The sequence below is a fragment of the Carassius gibelio genome, chromosome B21, assembly GCF_023724105.1.
Source record: "Carassius gibelio isolate Cgi1373 ecotype wild population from Czech Republic chromosome B21, carGib1.2-hapl.c, whole genome shotgun sequence".
NCBI lineage: Eukaryota > Metazoa > Chordata > Actinopteri > Cypriniformes > Cyprinidae > Carassius > Carassius gibelio.
This window is the reverse complement of record NC_068416.1, coordinates 17149268-17168927: the sequence shown is the minus strand read 5'-3', so window position 1 is coordinate 17168927 and position 19660 is coordinate 17149268. Positions and strand designations below refer to the sequence as shown.

The 19660-nt window shown below is 41.2% G+C and overlaps 3 protein-coding genes across 5 annotated transcripts; 1 reads left to right on the top strand and 2 right to left on the bottom strand.

Annotated features, from left to right (window-relative positions):
- Positions 1-93: 93 nt before the first annotated feature.
- On the top strand, positions 94-3139 carry capslb (calcyphosine-like b). 2 transcript variants are annotated; one of them, XM_052587900.1, is made up of 6 exons: positions 94-357; positions 1032-1193; positions 1268-1445; positions 1542-1751; positions 1950-2077; positions 2717-3139. In XM_052587900.1, the coding sequence occupies exons 1-5, from the start codon at positions 263-265 to the stop codon at positions 2052-2054; spliced, it is 750 nt and encodes a 249-aa protein (XP_052443860.1). In that variant the 5' UTR covers positions 94-262; the 3' UTR covers positions 2055-2077; positions 2717-3139. The 2 variants fall into 2 exon arrangements, with proteins under 2 accessions (XP_052443860.1, XP_052443861.1); XM_052587901.1 differs by lacking the exon at positions 1950-2077.
- Positions 3131-7388, bottom strand: LOC127985759 (interleukin-7 receptor subunit alpha). Its single transcript, XM_052587899.1, has 8 exons — positions 7084-7388; positions 6735-6840; positions 6435-6580; positions 4878-5020; positions 4620-4770; positions 4331-4433; positions 4168-4231; positions 3131-4078 (listed from the first exon to the last, which is right to left on the bottom strand). Exons 1-8 carry the CDS (start codon positions 7151-7153, stop codon positions 3740-3742), a joined length of 1122 nt encoding a protein of 373 aa, XP_052443859.1. The 5' UTR covers positions 7154-7388; the 3' UTR covers positions 3131-3739.
- A 1152-nt stretch (positions 7389-8540) lies between these two features.
- LOC127985433 (uncharacterized) lies at positions 8541-12859 on the bottom strand. 2 transcript variants are annotated; one of them, XR_008160649.1, is made up of 2 exons: positions 9088-12291; positions 8541-8662 (listed from the first exon to the last, which is right to left on the bottom strand). XR_008160649.1 is itself a non-coding variant. In XM_052587440.1 (2 exons), the coding sequence occupies exon 2, from the start codon at positions 11502-11504 to the stop codon at positions 10542-10544; it is 963 nt and encodes a 320-aa protein (XP_052443400.1). In that variant the 5' UTR covers positions 11505-12136; positions 12570-12859; the 3' UTR covers positions 8893-10541. The 2 variants fall into 2 exon arrangements, 1 of the variants encoding a protein (XP_052443400.1); XM_052587440.1 differs by lacking the exon at positions 8541-8662 and adding an exon at positions 12570-12859 and having other exon boundaries at positions 8893-12136.
- Between the last annotated feature and the right edge of the window lie 6801 nt (positions 12860-19660).

The following is a 19660-nucleotide window of genomic DNA, read 5'->3' as shown; positions in this document are numbered from 1 at the left end:
GTCTTATTACATTTTTTTTAGGAACGTTCTATTGTGTTTGTCTCCAAACGTAAAGGAACTTAAACAAACATCCTCGAACAATGTAGAAATCAGCAGTAGTCATGTTCGCGGGTGTTTGTTTCATGTTCAAAATTCTGTTTAGCTGTTGTTTTTGTACAGTCTGGCTGTCAAACAACAAGCCGTGACTTTGAACAACATCGCGTTCTGATCTCATCAAACACCTGAAGCGAGAACGACCAATCACATAGAAGAACTCGTCACTATGGAAACGCTGGACGCTAAAACAGGAAAGGGCAAAGCAGCGCTAAGGAACTCCAGGTGGTTTCAACACATTAATCATCGTTTTGTTTCAATTCTGTACGTGAGTATTCAGCGTATAGATTAATACGGATAAATAAAGCCTTTATACTGTGGCGACAATTGCTGTTAGTTGAATTACAGCAGTTTAAGAGCATATCGTTTCCTTGCTCATAGTCTCTATTGTACACGATTAGAATAACTCCGCCATAGTTCATAGCTAATAACTGTATTAAAGTTGAATTACTATAACACACTATAATATATTATAATTACAATGCATGCTGTTTTTATGAGCTCATATTCAGAGACTGTGTGGAGTAATTTTAGTTTAAGAATTAATTTTGTCACACTGAGCTAATTAAAGAAAAAGGTTAAGAAATTCAAAGGCATGGCAACCAGTTACAGGATTTTCATTACATTTTCATATAAATTGTAACAATTTCCTTAAGCACATTATGCATTGACAACACAACAGAGGGTTTCATAGTCATTACATACAGCAGCAGAACCATTTTTGTTTTCCTAAATAATCTTTTAGTAAACAGTTTTTAAAAGGGTGAAAACATTAAAAAATTCTAAATTCTACTTTACATAACTTTTTTGTGCAATGGAAAGGTTCCATGGATTTTAAAGGTTCCTAATGGAACCACAGATGCCAATAACAAACCTTTATTTTAAAGTGTTGCCAAATAAACTAATAAAAGCCTAAAAATCCCTCTTGTCACCTTCAGATCAGATCAGTTGGCTGGCAGTAGGATGGCAGGTACATCGCGGCATGACCGAGAGATGGCAATCAGTGCCAAGAAGCAGCTGGCAAATAGTTCAGACCCCATTGAGCGTCTGAGGCTACAGTGTTTGGCACGAGGGTCTGCAGGAATCAAGGGACTGGGCAGGTACAGTATGCATTATATGTGTTGCTTTACATAGACTGAAGTGCAGATATCTGACCACAGTCTGATGTTCTTAGGACTTTTAGGATCATGGATGATGATAACAGTCGCACACTGGACATGAAAGAGTTCCTGAAAGGCCTGAGTGATTATGGTGTGCTCATTGAGAAAGAAGAGGCTATGAACCTTTTTCAACAGTTTGACAGAGATGGCAGTGGATTAATTGATTTTGATGAGTTTCTTATCACCCTGAGGGTAAACGCACTTAAATGGTGTTGTGTTTCCTTTAGACCAGTAAAGGCCGAGGTCAGTTTAGTGCTCATGTTGTTATTTTCATTTCTGTGATTGCAGCCACCCATGTCTAATGCCAGAAAAGAGGTGGTGCTACAGGCATTCAAAAAACTGGACAAAACCGGAGATGGTGTGATTACAGTCGAGGATCTGAAAGGAGTATACAATGTCCAACATCACCCCAAATACCGAAACGGCGAGTGGACCGAAGACCAAGTATTCCGCAAATTCCTGGACAGCTTCGACTCTCCGGATGACAAGGATGGGAAGGTATGAAGATGCTGAAAAACTGTTTTTTTTTTTATCTAAAACATGCAGTATCAAGCATAACAGTGTATTAATAGTACACAGACCGAATGAAATCGTTGGTTTAAAAAGCATTCGCAATCTCAGTGTTCCCCCGATGGCATCATTACAAGTCATTTTCTGCAGTGTTCTCTTTGATAATGCTATGTCTTCACACATCAGGTCACAAAAGAGGAGTTTTTGAACTACTACTCCGGCGTGAGCGCATCCATTGACACAGATATCTACTTTATATTAATGATGAAAAATGCATGGAAGCTTGACTAAACTTCTAAAACATCTATTTTTGGGTAAAGAACAAAGACGGCCAACCTTCAGCAAAAGTATGTCTTGTCCCTTTCATGACTCTGTCAAACATTTCATAATAGATTGTATTGTAAACTTTAATATAAATGTGTTAAAGTACACACACATTTTGAGCACATGAGAGCTTAAATGCAACTGGCACAGGTTTGACAGGGTTGAGTCTAAAACAAGGTGGCAAGATTACCTTTGGTGTCTAACAACTTTTAACGTTGGGTTTTTGGGAATCTACCACACATGATCAAAAAAAAATCAACCAATTATTTATTGCACACAGTGTTTCTCACTGAAGACAAGCAGCTGCACGAGTGAATTTATTGTTTTATTCCCGAATCAGCCACACAATCTAACAAATGCAGGTGGTGTGGTATTGTTGCCTGAGTCTTATGATTGTATGCATCCTCTTTATTTGGCTATTGAAAGCTGTCTCTGCACCTGTTCAGATTTCTGTGAGAAACACTCAAACATTCTAATACAAATGATGATTTCTTATTAATTCACTCCAAAACGTTTCTCTTTCTTTCTGGGTTTGGATGATCCTTTGGCTTTGTGGTTTTGGTGATCGGGGTCTCTGAAAGGGCTACCAGTTTGTTTTATAACACTATTTTCTCTTTTTCCATTTACAGGTGACAAAAGATGAATTCTGGAACTATTACAGTGGAGTCAGCGCTTCCATTGACAACGATGTATATTTTATTTTAATGATGAAAACTGCATGGAAGTTATGAGGGGTTATGCTTTTAAGCAAATCGATAATGCTTGTGAAATCAAAGCAAGTTTAGGGATATTAATAATGAATCTGGAAAATAAAATAATAGATGTACTGTAGAAGCCTAAATTGTGTGCTTTGTCAGTGGTAACTGATTTTTAGGGTAAATCGCTGCATCGTATTTGTGCTGAAACCAGTGTGGTTTACTGTATGTGATACATGAAAGTCTTGTAATTCAGATTTATTTATGCATGTTACGGCAGATGCTATTTTCCAAAATGCGACTTCTTTAAGAAATGTTTAATAGTGGTTATAAAAAATAAAAGTCTAGTTATATGGACTTATGTTTTTTTATACATTCCTTTATTACACATCTGTTTTAACATAGAATACCATGTATATAGGCTACAGCTGAATTGCATTACAAAGTTATTATTACAAGCAGATGTTTTTAATATACACAGAAAATATTTTTTTTTCCCCATATATGTTATAAATAAATCCTCAGTTAATTGAAAAAGTGCCACTTGAACTGTTATGTATTAGGTTTGAAAGTTGTGCGCGAGGTCTGGCAGAGGATACTGAGGCTAGCAGCAGTTACATGAGGTCTGAGTATATGCGTGATGACTTTTCTTATCACTCTTAATGCCTGTGTTTCTGAAACATTCAGAAGGAAATTGGCTACCAAAATGGAGACCACAGCTGTGCACGATGCTTGGTTGAAAATGAAACCTGTGGATGACTGCTATATGTACAAACTTGGTTAGCATCAGAGCAACAAACCGGACATGACTAGTGATGTGTTAAAGCGCCTCTTATATATGTCACAGGCTTATTGGGTTATTAAATGCGTCATAAAATCTCAGTTAACTCTTTGTCATATACAAACCAAGCGTTTGTAAAATCCCCAGTGAACTGGAACTGACTTGATACAGTTTCTTCACTGCATTTTGAAGAGACTGGACATAGTGACATAGGCTTCATCTTTACATTCCCGTTGAGTTGCCGTTGCGCTCTGAGAGCTGCCATGTTCGCTTGCTTTCAAAGAATCGGATTCATCTAACAGTCTAATTTTAAGGTGGGACTGCTCTCTTGGAAGACATTCATCAGCTTTCATGTCCATTTCACTCAGGGACGTTCTAGAGGAACTGGCTTGACTGCAGCAGCACTCGTCCAGGCCGTCCTGAAGCTCAGGAGAAGATGGCTTTTCATCAACGTAATCCACACGGTGTATGAAGACGTCACTGAATAGCTCAGGACTGAAAGTGAAAGGAAGGCCCTGAAAACAGAAAAACGGTCTGTATGAAGACGCTGTTTAATCTTGCAGAACGTCAAAGAAGCAGCCAGACACATGAGAAATTCAATTACCCTTTGCATTTGTGCAAGAGTTGCCTTGGGGTGTGGGATGTTTGGTGTAATGTATTCTTTAATGCTGGATTAGAAAACATTATAGGTGTTAGAAATATAGAATATATAGAAAAACAGAAATATAAAAGAAATGTTTATTTTTTATTTTTATGAAAACACTCACTGTGCCATCCATCGCAAGGTCCCCAAACCGATGATGAGCCCCAGAATGACAAAGACGGTGATGATGAAACCAACCATTGGGAAATTATTTTCTGTGGAAGGAACTGTAGAACCCATATCAGACATGATAAATAACAGTTAAAAAAAAAATTTAATACATTTTCTTAATGCTAAAGATATTTGTTTCATCTTCTACCCAATAATGAGTACAAAAAGGAGTGTTTATCATACTAAACATAGTAGTATCTTCTCATGTAACAGACATCTGATCTCCAGTTAGATCCACTCACCTTTTATAGTGAAATTGGCATTTGAACTCCACTCACTCCAGTCGCCAGCAAAATAGTCCCACGGTTTTGCTCTAACCCGTGTCCAGTAAACACCATCTCCAAGGCTTTCCCTGCTCATACTGAAGTTCCTATTTGTAATGTTTATGATGATCTGCGGAGAAAGAAAAACATAGGTGTTGTTTAATTGTTAAAAGAACTCAAAACTGACTTTATTTTAGGGAAGGTCAAGTCAAATCAACAAACTGTTGTGAGAAACACCTTGTCCGTATCTTTGTCCCTCCATATTTGCAATTGGAATTTGGGGTTTTTAACATATTCATGAATGTGTTCAAACCATATGAAAACTTCATCTGTGCTTTCCATGTACGTAGCAAGTTTCATTTCAGGAGCTGGGATTTTGACTGTAAAGACAAAAACAGATTAGACAGACAGACACACAAACACACACACACACCCACACAAACAGACAGATCCACACACACAGACAGCAGACAGACAGACAGCGAAATAGACAAACAGAGTACTAGATAGAGAGACAGACAGACAGACACACAAACAGATAGACAGACAGACACACACACACACACACACAGACAGCAGACAGACAGATAGCCGTGAAAGGGTTTTTGCCCCCTTCCTGTTTTTATTTTTTGCATATTTGTCACACATAAAAGATTCAGATCATCAAACTAATGTTAATATTACACAAAGTTAACCTGAGTAAATACAAGATGCAGTTTTAAAATAATAATTTCATTTATAATTATTATGTATATATTGCATACTTACCTAGCCCGAATATACGTTTATATAAAATGAATTGCCCCCTCCTGTTAAATCATGAAAAACTGTGGATTAACCACATTATTTTAGAAAGCTGAATTTCACTAGCCACATTCAGATTTGATTATTGCCAGACCAGCTGAATCAAGAAATCACTTCAATAGAACCTGTCTGACAAAGAGAAGCATGCTTAAAGAGCAACACATCATGCCACGATTTAAAGAAGTTCAAGAACAGATGAGAAACAAAACAGTTGACATGTATCAGTCTGAAAAGGGTTATAAAGCCATTTCTAAGGCTTTGGGACTCCAGCGAACCGTGGTCAGAGCAATTATCCACAAATGAGCTTTGTGGCTGCTTTGCAGCTTCAGGACTGGATGACTTGCCATGATTGATGGAACCATGAATTCTGCAGAAAATCAGTAAATCCTGAAGGAGAATGTCCGGTCGTTAGTTTGTGACCTCAAGCTCAAGTGCACTTGGGTTCTGCAGCAGGACAATGATCCCTAACACACCAGCAAGTTCACCTCTGAATGGCTCAAGAAAAACAATATTAAGGTTTTGGAGTGGCCAAATCAAAGTCCAGACTTAAATCCAATTGAGATTCTGTGGCATGACCTCAAACAGTCCATTCATGCTCATAAAACCCTCCAAGGTGGCTAAATTAAAACAATTCTGCAAAGAAGAGTAGACCAAAATTCCTCCACAGTGATGTGAAAGACTCGTGGCAAGTTCAACGTGGCACAAACGCTTGATTGCAGTTGTTGATGCAAAGGGTGGCGAAACCAGTTATTAGATTTAGGGGGCAATTACTTTTTCATGTAGGGACAAGCAGGTTTGGACAGCTTTTTTCCCCTTAATAAATTGAATCATTATTTCAAAACTGCATTTTGTATTTACTCAGGTTATCTTTGTGCAATTTAAAATTTGTTTGATACTCTGAATCTTTCACGTGTGACAAATATGCAAAAAGAAATACAGGAAGGGGGTAAAAACCTTTTCACGGCAAGATAGATAGATAGATAGACTTGCCTATTTTTGAAAGGTTGATGTCATTGTTGATAACATCATTTCCTATAAGTAGCTCATATTTTGCTGTAAGGATCAAATCCTCAAAAATAAAGTCTTGTAGTCTTTTAGTAGCATTGGAACAACTTTTCAACGAACCCTCCATTGTGCTAAATAAGAAAGAAAAAAAACTAATACATCTAATATTTCAATTTTATTCAACACAATACACAAATTAAAACCGTCTATTGACAGAAACCTTTTTTATCCAGTTAGGCACAGATGTCATACATCAATTAACAGTAAATATTTGTAATGAAATACCAGAGTGTCAAAAGGTTGTCCTCCTCCATGGGTTCGTTGACCGAGCAGATGAGGTTACTCTGACGGAGGGTCATAGTTGACCAGCAGGTCACTTCATCTGACCAGTCTAAAAGGGAAAAAGAGGAGGAAAAATTCTCTAGTCTTCACCTTATGTTAGTGAACTTCAATGAAAACTCGCCTGAATAACTCTTTATGATCATAATCAGATAGTACTGCACACAATCTAGCTGAACAACTAAAATTACCACTCCCACTGAAAACGTATTTAAAAAAAGTTAAAATAATAATAATAATCTACAGATTCTCAGTTTATTATTTACAGTCTCAGTTCTCAGAGTAGCCTACTCACCAAAATCCCCACTCTCTGAGATAACCAAAGGACAGGAAACGGCAAAGAGCATCCATAAAACACCCGCCATCTCTGATACACCAGTACAGGCATAGATCACTCACACAGTCTTCATTACTCACACACGGTTCACTGACGATTGACAGATCACAGTGGTACTTTCAGAGGTGAGAGGAAGAGAGAGAGCGAGCGAGAGAGAGAGAGAGAGAGAGAGAGAGAGAGAGAAAGACAGAGAGAGAGAGAGCGAGCGAGCGAGAGAGAGAGAGAAACACAGAGAGGGTGCTTATCATTTCTTAATGTGTTTCCTTATAGTGCTTCCTTGCCACGTGTCCTAGTTCCACCCCTTTAAAGGATTCAGATATGTGCCTTCAATTTTGGAAGTAACTTTTCAAGAATAATGAAAATATAAAATGAAAATTAATAAACATTTATGTGAAACAAAAAAAAATAGCACGCCAAATTTGGACTTTATGATCTTTTTTCGCTCGCTATTCTGGCATAAATCGTTCGTAGGGGCAGCGGTGTGTTCTTATTGGCTGGCTAGTTTTTGATTGACAGCTTGTTGACTGGAGTGGAGTCGTCAGTCTTGTTGTCTACAAATGCTAGTGAGAAAATCTGCTGTAGGCGGCTGCTTCATAACTCTTCAGAGAGATAAAAAGATAGGACTGTTCCTTTTTTTTGCATTTAACTTATAGGCCTATGTGACGGTCTTGCCTGGGCGGTCTGCTTTCTGCACAATGGAGACGGTCAGTGTAAATAGGGTTTCACTGATTCAGAAAGAGAATAAACCATTTTCTACATGAAACACAAGGCAACACACAAATGGATTACAATCGGTCTGTAAACACGTTATAACTCAATATTGAGCAACACACTCGAAGCCAAACAAGGCTTTTACAGAGTTCCAACATATTCAGTGAAAGATACAATCACAATAAAACAACTACTTGTTTGTTTAGGACACTTGCAAATCGTAATTCTCAGACCGTGAGAAATGTGCAACTTCCCCAAATCAATGCTTAGGCGGTCCCTACACCACACCTAAATCACAGCACACAGCACATAGATGGCGCTGTCCACATTTATACAATAATTTTACATACCTTTTTTTGCTCCGTTACATACATCCCCTTTAAATTATGCTAAACTTGGTGTGGCGTGGCAACTTGAAGTTAATTAATTATGATATAACTACCGACTACGCCACCCCTCTAAAGTGAGGGGAACTAAATACTTGATGGAATTTAGACACACAGGTTCGTTACCATAGGAGGCAGAGACAGAGGCACTAGCGTATAAACCATTTATTAAATTCACAAAGTAGAAAATACACCTTTTAAAAGATCAGGCAAAGATATGATTCGACCAGGCATACATTAATCAGTTTTACGAAGGCTTACCCCTAGCAGGGTAGGCTAGCTGCAAAAGTGGCTATTCGTAAAAGCACACACACACACACACACACACACACACACACACACACAGTGAGGTGAGTGACTACAAACGACAATCCACACTCCGTGCTCCAAACACCACCACCACCAGGATACTAGGACAGCTAGCCACCCGACTCAGGGGCCTAAAACACAAAGAACACAAATTACTCAAATGTACAAAACGAAATTAATCTAAAGCCTGATTGACTGAAACAATTACCAAAACACACAACAAAAATGTAAAAAAAATGAACAATGGTCACTTAAAGAAAACTGAAATGAAAAGGAAAGAAATATATATTTAAAGCAAAAGTTAACAATCACTACAAAATCAAAAAAAAATCAATTGTAACGAAAACAAACAATAACCAAAAAAACCATACAATGATACGAGCACAACAAAACTTAATTAAACAGCAAAACAGCAAAACAGCAAAACAGCAAAACAGCAAAACAGCAACGCCGTCTTTAATCTGCTATTATGCAGGAGGCGATCTTCCCCACCCGCAAACAGGCGGACGTTCCCAAAACTTTGTCCTACAGGTATTGACTACAGCGTTACACACACCTCATACAGTTGCTCACAGCACAAGTCTCAGAAGATTACTTGAATGAAATCAGTCTAACCAGGTGGCAAAAACAGCCTAAAAACCACAGCGAAGCCAGGAATAATTGGCTATTCAAGCTGCAAAAAGGCGACTCCACCTTTGTTAGGCGGAAGCGCACACGTACCGGATGGGCGGGGCCAACAATGACGCATCCCAGGTAGCCTAATCACAGCCTTTATAAAGCAATGACTGAGCCCTGATAGGCCGTTTCTAAGTACCAGGGGAGGGAGATTATCTACTTTGCCACAATCTGCCCCAGCTATTTTATCGTCGCCCCGACGATAACACAACTCTAACCACTGACCATACTACTCAATGAGAAACACGAGACACTTGTTACAAGTCCTCTGGCCTTGACGGCTACTCAACGAGAAACACGAGACACTTGTTACAAGTCCTCTGGCCTTAACGGCTACTCAACGAGAAACACGAGACACTTGTTACAAGTCCTCTGGCCTTGACGGCTACTCAACGAGAACACGAGACACTTGTTACAAGTCCTCTGGCCTTGACGGCTACTCAACGAGAACACGAGACACTTGTTACAAGTCCTCTGGCCTTGACGGCTACTCAACGAGAAACACGAGACACTTGTTACAAGTCCTCTGGCCTTGACGGCTACTCAACGAGAAACACGAGACACTTGTTACAAGTCCTCTGGCCTTGACGGCTACTCAACGAGAAACACGAGACACTTGTTACAAGTCCTCTGGCCTTGACGGCTACTCAACGAGAAACACGAGACACTTGTTACAAGTCCTCTGGCCTTGACGGCTACTCGACGAGAAACACGAGACACTTGTTACAAGTCCTCTGGCCTTGACGGCTACTCGACGAGAAACACGAGACACTTGTTACAAGTCCTCTGGCCTTGACGGCTACTCGACGAGAAACACGAGACACTTGTTACAAGTCCTCTGGCCTTGACGGCTACTCGACGAGAAACACGAGACACTTGTTACAAGTGCTCTGCCATGACGGCTACTCGACGAGAAACACGAGACACTTGTTACAAGTGCTCTGCCATGACGGCTACTCGACGAGAAACACGAGACACTTGTTACAAGTGCTCTGCCATGACGGCTACTCGACGAGAAACACTAGAGACACTTGCTACAAGTGCTCTGCCATGACGGCTACTCGACGAGAAACACGAGACACTTGTTACAAGTGCTCTGCCATGACGGCTACTGGCATGACTTAAGTCGATCCGGACCCCATGGTTCAAAATATTTACGAAACCAACTTTCCGTTATTGTGGACACCATGGAGCCAGTATCGACCAAACATGAAATTTGGACCCCACCCATTCGAATAACAAGGTGCGGGCATGAAGACATTAAATGAGACATACTTGAAACACTAGAGCCGGTCAATTCCCCAACCGCGCCTTGGCTCGGCGACACGGTGGGGACTAATTTCCCGACAACGCAAATGGACCAGGCTGTCTACCCTCAGGTGACGACGCAGCGGGCAAAGGGGGTTGCGGACGAGGGGGAACACGCTCCCCATCGCACTCTCCAGCAAAGTGGCCAAGTCGTTGGCACCTCCTACATATAATGGGGCCGCGGTGAGGAGGCTGACTACGTGACTCACCTTGTACACCATACTGAATCCCATAGGCGGATGGAACGGAATTGCTTCGTCCTCTCGTACTCCCCGACATCCCCTCCCTTTCCCATCTTAGAGCTTCGCTTCGAACTTCCAACAATGTTAACATTGGCTGACGACGTATTAACTGTTTTAATTCTCGGCGAAGGGCCACGTCACAAACATGTTCAATGAACTGATCGCGTAGCAAAACTTGTGAATTTGGCATAACATACGGCGATCGCTGCGTCACACGTTCTAGGAGACCCATCAAAGCTAGGGAAAACTCCAACAATGATTCACCCTCCTGCTGCTTTCTAGAAAAAAATGCCTCCTGTAATGAGACATATGACTGTGAGCAACCGTATAATTCCCGTAACACCAAAATAATTTTATCTGGATCATTTCGCTCAATCTCCGAACGGTACCTAATCTCTTCCCTTGCCTCCCCCTCCAAGTGGTCAAACAAGAAGAAAGCTTGATCAGAAACAGACAGGTGACGAGCCTGCATACAAGCTTTGGCCTCTTCAACCCACTCATCAATGCTCAGACCAACCCTGCCATTGAATTTTTGACATTTCCTGTCTCGAGGTACAAAAACGAATCGTTCTGGCAGGACTGCCTGTGCACTACTTGGCTGAGGGGGGGCAGCAACAGAAGGACCAGGAACAATAGAAGGTGCATCACTAGGGCCAGGAAGCGCAAGAAAGTGGTCTTGACGCAACCTCTCATTTTCTGCCCGCAACTGAGCTACTACTTCCCTCAGTTCCTGTAACTCTTCTTCCATAATTTTGACGGCCGTAACACTTACCAACAAGAGGGAGTAGACTCACAAAGAATCAGAATCCACCAGACGTGCGCTGCTGTTTTGCTGCTACTCCTTATCAATCTCACTGCAACAGAAAAATAAAAGAAAAAAAACAAAAATACAACCACTAATACCAGTGTCTCCGCCAAACACGGTACCCTGCCGACTACGCCAGAATGTGGGCGTGGCAACTTGAAGTTAATTAATTATGATATAACTACCGACTACGCCACCCCTCTAAAGTGAGGGGAACTAAATACTTGATGGAATTTAGACACACAGGTTCGTTACCATAGGAGGCAGAGACAGAGGCACTAGCGTATAAACCATTTATTAAATTCACAAAGTAGAAAATACACCTTTTAAAAGATCAGGCAAAGATATGATTCGACCAGGCATACATTAATCAGTTTTACGAAGGCTTACCCCTAGCAGGGTAGGCTAGCTGCAAAAGTGGCTATTCGTAAAAGCACACACACACACACACACACACACACACACACACACACACACACAGTGAGGTGAGTGACTACAAACGACAATCCACACTCCGTGCTCCAAACACCACCACCACCAGGATACTAGGACAGCTAGCCACCCGACTCAGGGGCCTAAAACACAAAGAACACAAATTACTCAAATGTACAAAACGAAATTAATCTAAAGCCTGATTGACTGAAACAATTACCAAAACACACAACAAAAATGTAAAAAAAATGAACAATGGTCACTTAAAGAAAACTGAAATGAAAAGGAAAGAAATATATATTTAAAGCAAAAGTTAACAATCACTACAAAATCAAAAAAAAATCAATTGTAACGAAAACAAACAATAACCAAAAAAACCATACAATGATACGAGCACAACAAAACTTAATTAAACAGCAAAACAGCAAAACAGCAAAACAGCAAAACAGCAAAACAGCAAAACAGCAACGCCGTCTTTAATCTGCTATTATGCAGGAGGCGATCTTCCCCACCCGCAAACAGGCGGACGTTCCCAAAACTTTGTCCTACAGGTATTGACTACAGCGTTACACACACCTCATACAGTTGCTCACAGCACAAGTCTCAGAAGATTACTTGAATGAAATCAGTCTAACCAGGTGGCAAAAACAGCCTAAAAACCACAGCGAAGCCAGGAATAATTGGCTATTCAAGCTGCAAAAAGGCGACTCCACCTTTGTTAGGCGGAAGCGCACACGTACCGGATGGGCGGGGCCAACAATGACGCATCCCAGGTAGCCTAATCACAGCCTTTATAAAGCAATGACTGAGCCCTGATAGGCCGTTTCTAAGTACCAGGGGAGGGAGATTATCTACTTTGCCACATTGGGAAGCGTCAGTACAGTAGGAAAACTTAACACAAGAACCAGAAAAAGGTAAAGAAAACAAAACAAGAAAATGACTGTGAATTTCCTTGACATTTCAGCATAAATGTCAATTACAAAATTCCTCAATAAGAGGTATGCAAGAATGGACTGGTACCAAAATCCAGACTAAACATAGACGAAAGGGATGCCCTAAACAGTTCTCTTCTAGGGCTGGGATAAACCATTATTTTTTAAACGATTAATCTAGCGATTATTTTTTCGATGCATCGATTAATCTAACGATTAATTTTTCAGACCGATTCGATTTCGATTATCTCCCCATTAATTGACTACTAACAATTTATAAATGTTGATTTACATATCTGAATCAAAAAAACATGAATTCTTTAACATTGCAATATATGTTTATTGCTCTTAAAATTACAAAATAAAAGACTGACTAAGAATGCATTACTTTGCACTTGTATAGAGATAGCATTCAATAAAACCTTGAAGCCTTGAAAACACATAGCTTACTGAACACATAGGGCCTAGCTTACTGAAAAAAAGTTCTTCTTTAAGATGAAAATAACAACAAGTTGATGTCTAGCATTCAATAAAAAAGGTCACCCAAAATACTTGTTTAGTGCAATTGAAAGAATACAGTAACCAATGTAAACTTGTGGGGTTTAAGCTAATACAGAGAGTGCTTTTCCAAAAAAAAAAAAAAAAAATTAACAGTGGGAGCCAACAGCCTGTCATGGAGAAGAAAAAATCGTTCCGCCCTTTTTCTATCGTGTCTAATGATTTTGGTTAATATGCACGAGGGAAAGAGAGAGAGAGAGAGAGAGAGAGAGAGAGAGAGCAAGACAGCGCTCGTGTAGTTTGAAGACTGTGAGTGCGGGATGGCGCGTGAAACTTTGGTGTTTCGCCCTTTTTCTATCGTGTTTAATGATTTTGATTAATATGCACAAGGGAGAGAGAGAGCAAGAAGCACTCGTGTTGTTTGAAGACTGTGAGTGCGCGCGCACAGCCGGGGCTCTCTCTCGTACCCGCCCTGTCAGGCGCAGCAGTCATTCTATTCTACATCACTCACCGATCAAATAAGGCTTTGACAGCCTCCAAAAAAAAGATCAATGCAGAAAAACCCCTGGATTGGTTATATAACGTTGGACAGAATGTTGATCCGGCCATCGCGTATATTCAGCGCACATAAGGTAAACGTTTTGCAAACGTTTTTTAGAGAAATAAAAACAGGTCGACGAATCGATGCGCATATTTTGCGTCTACGTATTTTTTGCATCAACGTCATCAATGACCTCGACGCGTTGTCCCAGCCCTACTCTCTTCACATACACAATTCAAGGATTGAAAAATATCAACTCAAAATGGCAAAAATCAAACTCATAACCATATATATTTACCCATGAAAAATTATTTTCACCACATCTAAAAGAGAAATCACTAAAGGTGAGGGATCCTGCACAAACTGATTATTCATCTCACAGATCGATCTTTGTGGAGGTTTAATGGTCCTACCAGCCATAGTTCTGACTGTGCCTGTTGGAAAGTGTTCTGATTGAGTGCCAACTACAGGGTTAACTGTATCCGGAACAGAATTATTGTCTACATGTGAAGGTGGAAAAACTGGCATAGCCAAGGAATGCTGTGAAGATATCTGGTCAAAGGCATCGTCTGGAGGTAGTCTATCATCCAACAAATGTGGAATGTCACTGGCCTGTTCAGTGGATATAGAGCTGTCACAGTTAAAAGAGTCTGGCTTTGAATTGGATTTCTGGATATCCAAAGAATACTGAACTTCAGACAAAGCCACTGAGTCTGTGTCATTTCCAGGGAAGTTGGGCTGATCAGACTGCATAACCCAGTGAGCTGTTCTTTTATCACTGTTGGGATGATCAGGCAAGTCTGAGGTTGCATTAATTGAATGAGACTGAGATGGTAAAGCAATTCCATCATCTTCGTACAGAAAGTTAACAGTGAGCAAAAGATTCCTGTGCACAGTCTTTTCTCTGCCTGTTTCTGTGTCCCTTATCCGATAGACATTAATAGGTGATCTCACTGACATTACTTCATAAAGATTGGACTCCCACTTATCTGCTATTTTCTGTTTGCCACGCTCACCTCGATTTGCCAGAAGGACTTGGTCACCAACAGTCAAAGGTGAACCCCTCACTTTCCGATTGTAGATTTTTGCATGCCGAGCTTGCCCAGTAAAACTGTGCTTCTTTGCAATTTTTGCAGCTTCGCCAAGGTCACATGTAAGCATGAATACAAAATCTGAATACTTCACAACAGTATCATCCTTGAGAACATGTTGAAACATCACATCGATAGGAAGACATGGGACCCTCCTGAACATCAGATAGAAAGGCGCAAAGCCTGTGGTCTCGTGAACAGTGCAGTTATAATAACAGAATGTCAGCATTTGCAAAGACTGCGGCCACTTGACTTTGGACTGGGGAGGTAAAGCTCTTATCATGTTCCCTAAGGTTCTGTTGAAGCGTTCAGTGATTCCATTTCCCATTGGGTGATAAGGAGTGGTATGTGATTTCTTGACACTGGCCATATCTAGCAACTCCTTCATCAATCTGCTCTCAAAACTCAGACCTTGATCCGAATGTACACGCCTAGGGAATCTGTAAATACAGAAGAGACCGTTCCATAAATGATGAGCAACTTGCTTCGCAGACTGGTTCTTACAGGGAAAAGCATAGGCTAATTTGGTGAAATGGTCTGTTGCTACCAGAACATCCATACTCCTGTTATCACCCTGTTATGCTGTCCAGAAATCAATGCAGATTAGTTCCATCGGCTCAGAGGTGTGTATGTTCTCAAGAGGAGCACAATCTTTTGGTTCAGGGGTCTTGCCGACTATACACAGCATGCAGTTCCTCACATAATTAGCTATGTCCCGTTCCATGCCTGTCCAAAAGAACTGTTGTTTGGCCAATGAAAGTGTCCTGGAGCGACCTTGATGACCAGCAGCATCATGCAGACCATTAAGCACTTGTTGTTTCAGAGCATCTGGGACAATTAATTGATACAACTTTTTGTTCATGTGATTATCTCTTTTTACTCTGAAAAGCATGCCATCTCTGATGGTGAGTTTATTCCAATGCTTAAGAAGCCTTAAGACAGTACAGGGCTCACTAGCACATTCATGCTTGTCAGGATGTCGGTGTCTTTGAACTTAAATGAGTGCTCTACTCACTGTGTTATCCTGTTCTTGTAGCTGACAGAGTGCTCACACTGAGTGCAGTAGTCTGGTCCACACGGATGAAATGCGGAATGCTTTCCATGCCCATCATTCATCCTACACCACCAGAACAGTGTGCATCCAATACTGCAACTACATCCTGCGAACTCAAAGCACACACAGTCATCTGACCTTGGCCACTTACTCCTGTTGCTTCAGAAAGATCATCAGCAGGGCTTAATACTTGACATTTAGCGGTAAGTATGAAAGAATCTTGGACTACTTGATCTAAAACTCTGTTAACCTGATTGAGCAAGAAGTGGTAAGGTTCTGTTACAAGTCGATGGCTTACACTAGACTGGACAAAAGGTTCCCTGCTCAATGCGTCAGCGACAATGTTCTTAGAGTTGGGAACGTATTTCAGGTCAAAGCTGAAAGAGGCTAATTTAGCAAACCCAGCGTTGCTCACAAGCATCGAGTCTTGGCTTGGTGAGTATGTAGGTGAGGGGATTATTGTCTGTCCAAGCTGTAAAGTGACGCCCCTTCAACCAATAATGGAACTTGTCACATATCGCCCACTTAAGTGCGAGGAACTCTAGCCTGTGAGCTGGGTAATTCATCTGAGAATGCGACAGTGTGTTGCTAGTGAATGCCACTGGACTGGCCATAGTGCTGCCCTCTGGGATCTGAGAGAGAAAAGCTCCCAAGACATCAAATGAGGCATCTACTGCTAGTATGAAGTCACGGTTAAAATCAGGGTGTACTAGCATTACACTTGTGAGAAGGTCCTCCTTTAAAGTGTCAAATGCTTTCTGGAAATTGTCATTCCAGTCTGTTGGTGAAAGTTTAACACACACAGCCTTTGAGATTAGTTTCCTCCTCCTGCCTCTAGAGCTCGCATTGTCAGTTTTTGAGATCAGATCAAATAACGGTTTGGTTTTAACAGAGCATCTCTCTATAAAATGTTGGTAGTACAACACCATACCTAAGAATGATCTGATTTTCCTGTGACATGGAGTGATTCCGTCAGAGTCCATCAAGTCCGCTGCTTTAAAGGGGGGGTGAAATGCTATTTCAGGCATACTGAGTTTTTTACACTGTTAAAGAGTTGGATTCCCATGCTAAACATGGACAAAGTTTCAAAAATTAAGTTGTACGTTTGAAGGAGTATTTTTGTTCCCAAAATACTCCTTCCGGTTTGTCACAAGTTTCGGAAAGTTTTTTTCGAGTATGGCTCTGTGTGACGTTAGATGGAGTGGAATTTCCTTATATGGGTCCTAAGGGCACTTTTGCCGGAAGAGCGCGCGCTCCCGTATAGCAGAGCTCAGGCATTCACTGATCAGAGCGAGAGCGTCGTGAAATGTCACAAAAGAAGTGTGTTTTTGGTTGCCAGGGCAAGACAACCCTGCACAGATTACCAAAAAAAAAAAGACAGCATTAAGGGACCAGTGGATGGAGTTTATTCTTACAGAGCATCAACGGAGTTGTGCAAGTGTTTTCGTTTGTTCCCTGCATTTTGAAGATGCTTGTTTTACAAACAAGGCCCAGTTTGACGACGGATTTGCGTATCGTTTATTTCTTAAGGATGATGCAATCCCAACGAAAAAGGGTCACGATCGTGTGTTGGAACCGCATGCGGTGAGTAAAACTGCTTAAAGTATCTCTGCCTCCTTGTTAGTGCGTCCGCCTCCCATCGGAGACCCGGGTTCGAGCCCCGGTCGGAGCGAGTCGTTGCTGCTGCTGCTCTCGTTCAGTTTCAGCCTCGGGATCTGATTCTGGATCATAAATAAATGGCTGAATCTGACTGTAAGCCATGGTTTGTTTTGGATGATGGTTTTTCCTCACGGTAATGTCACAGCTTCCACATGCTCTCAATGCAAAAGCCTACTGACGCTCGTGATTCTTTCGCTCCGCCCACACGTCACGCCTCCAGCCGGTCATGTTTTTCCGGGAAAAGACTATCTTTCTCTTATGAATATAATAAAACTAAAGACTTTTTGGAGTTATGAAGGATGCAGTACTACTCTAAAGGTACTCAAGATTAACAGGATATTCAGTGAAAACGAGCATTTCACCCCCCCTTTAACATCTGTGATGACCTTAATTTTCCCCGGATCAGTCTTAACACCATCCTCACAAATGACATGTCCAAGAAACTTAACTGATTTTCTCAAGAAATGGCATTTTTAAGGTGAAAGCTTGAGATTGTGGACCTTGAGTCTTGAAAACACCATCTCCAGCTTTTCAAGTGCAACCTGTTCGTTGGGGGCAAAGACCATGAGATCATCAAGATAGCACAGTAAACTTGTGAAGTTTTTGTCACCAAAGATTGACATCATCATTTGCATGAATGTCGCAGGACTATTACAGAGGCCCTGCGGCATTCTGTTGTATTCATGCAGCCCAAATGGTGATGAGAAAGCAGTGTATTTCTTATCGTCTTCGTGTAATGGTACATTATAGAAGCCTGAAGTAAGGTCCATAGTCGAGAAGAAAGCATTTCCTCCAAGAGCAGCTAAAGCATCTGACTGGTGTGGCAGAGGATGGGCATCTTTCACAGTCCTTGCATTTAACCATCGAAAATCAGTACAAATCCCCAAATCACCATTCTTTTTCCACACAAGGACAAGGGGGGGGGGGGGGGGGGGCGTACTCACTGTTTGATTTTCTGATTATGCCCTTCTCTTCCATTACATCCAGTTGTACTCTCAGTTTCTCATAATGACTTGGAGGTACACGACGGTAGGGGAGATGAAAGGGTTTGTCATCCACTAGGCGAATCCGATGTTTCTTGATGAAATGGAGTAACTTAGTTTTCCATACTGAAGACACTTCACATGCTGTCAGATCCAGGTGTCTCAGTCCCAAGTCATTTAAGGCTTGCACCATCTCATATTCAAATTCCTGGGAATTGTCCTCTAGTTGAATGTGCTGAACTTGAGACTTTATAAGGTCACTCTCTGGAAAATCTTCCACAGCGATACATGGAGAGACATCTGCAATCTTAGCATTTCTTCTTAATGTCAACACACTCTTTGTAGGATTTATAACTTTGATAGGTATCCAACCATTGCCCCATAAAGGTGTAATGACTCGGCCTACTATGATCTGTTTTGGGCCACATCTGGACTGGATGGGCTCCACCCATCCACTACCCGCAGACACCACAGTGTTGACAGGAAGCTTGCCCCATGCAAGGTGTTCACTCTTCGGTTGAAGTGTCACACAGTGCTTGAGTTTAACAGTACTAACTTTCTCAGGTACGTGATCACCTCTCCATCTCTGTGTGTTGGAAAGCAAGAAATGAACTCTAAACACTCGTTTTGTCCATTACCGCGTCAAAGTGAAATCAATTTCCAGTAGTCATCTGTTTTTTTCAGGAGAGTCAGCAAGCTCTTGAAGGCGTTGCTGCCCAAGATCATCTCATCAGTCTGGCCTGGAACGATCAGCACAGGTATTATCAGTTTACATCCGTAAACACAGACGGACAAATCATACATCGCCATTGGTGTGACTCGATGACCACCACAACCGATAATTACATCATCATCGGCAAAAGATTTTGTAAACGTTGAAGTGCTTGCCAGCAAACTAGCTTCAGCTGC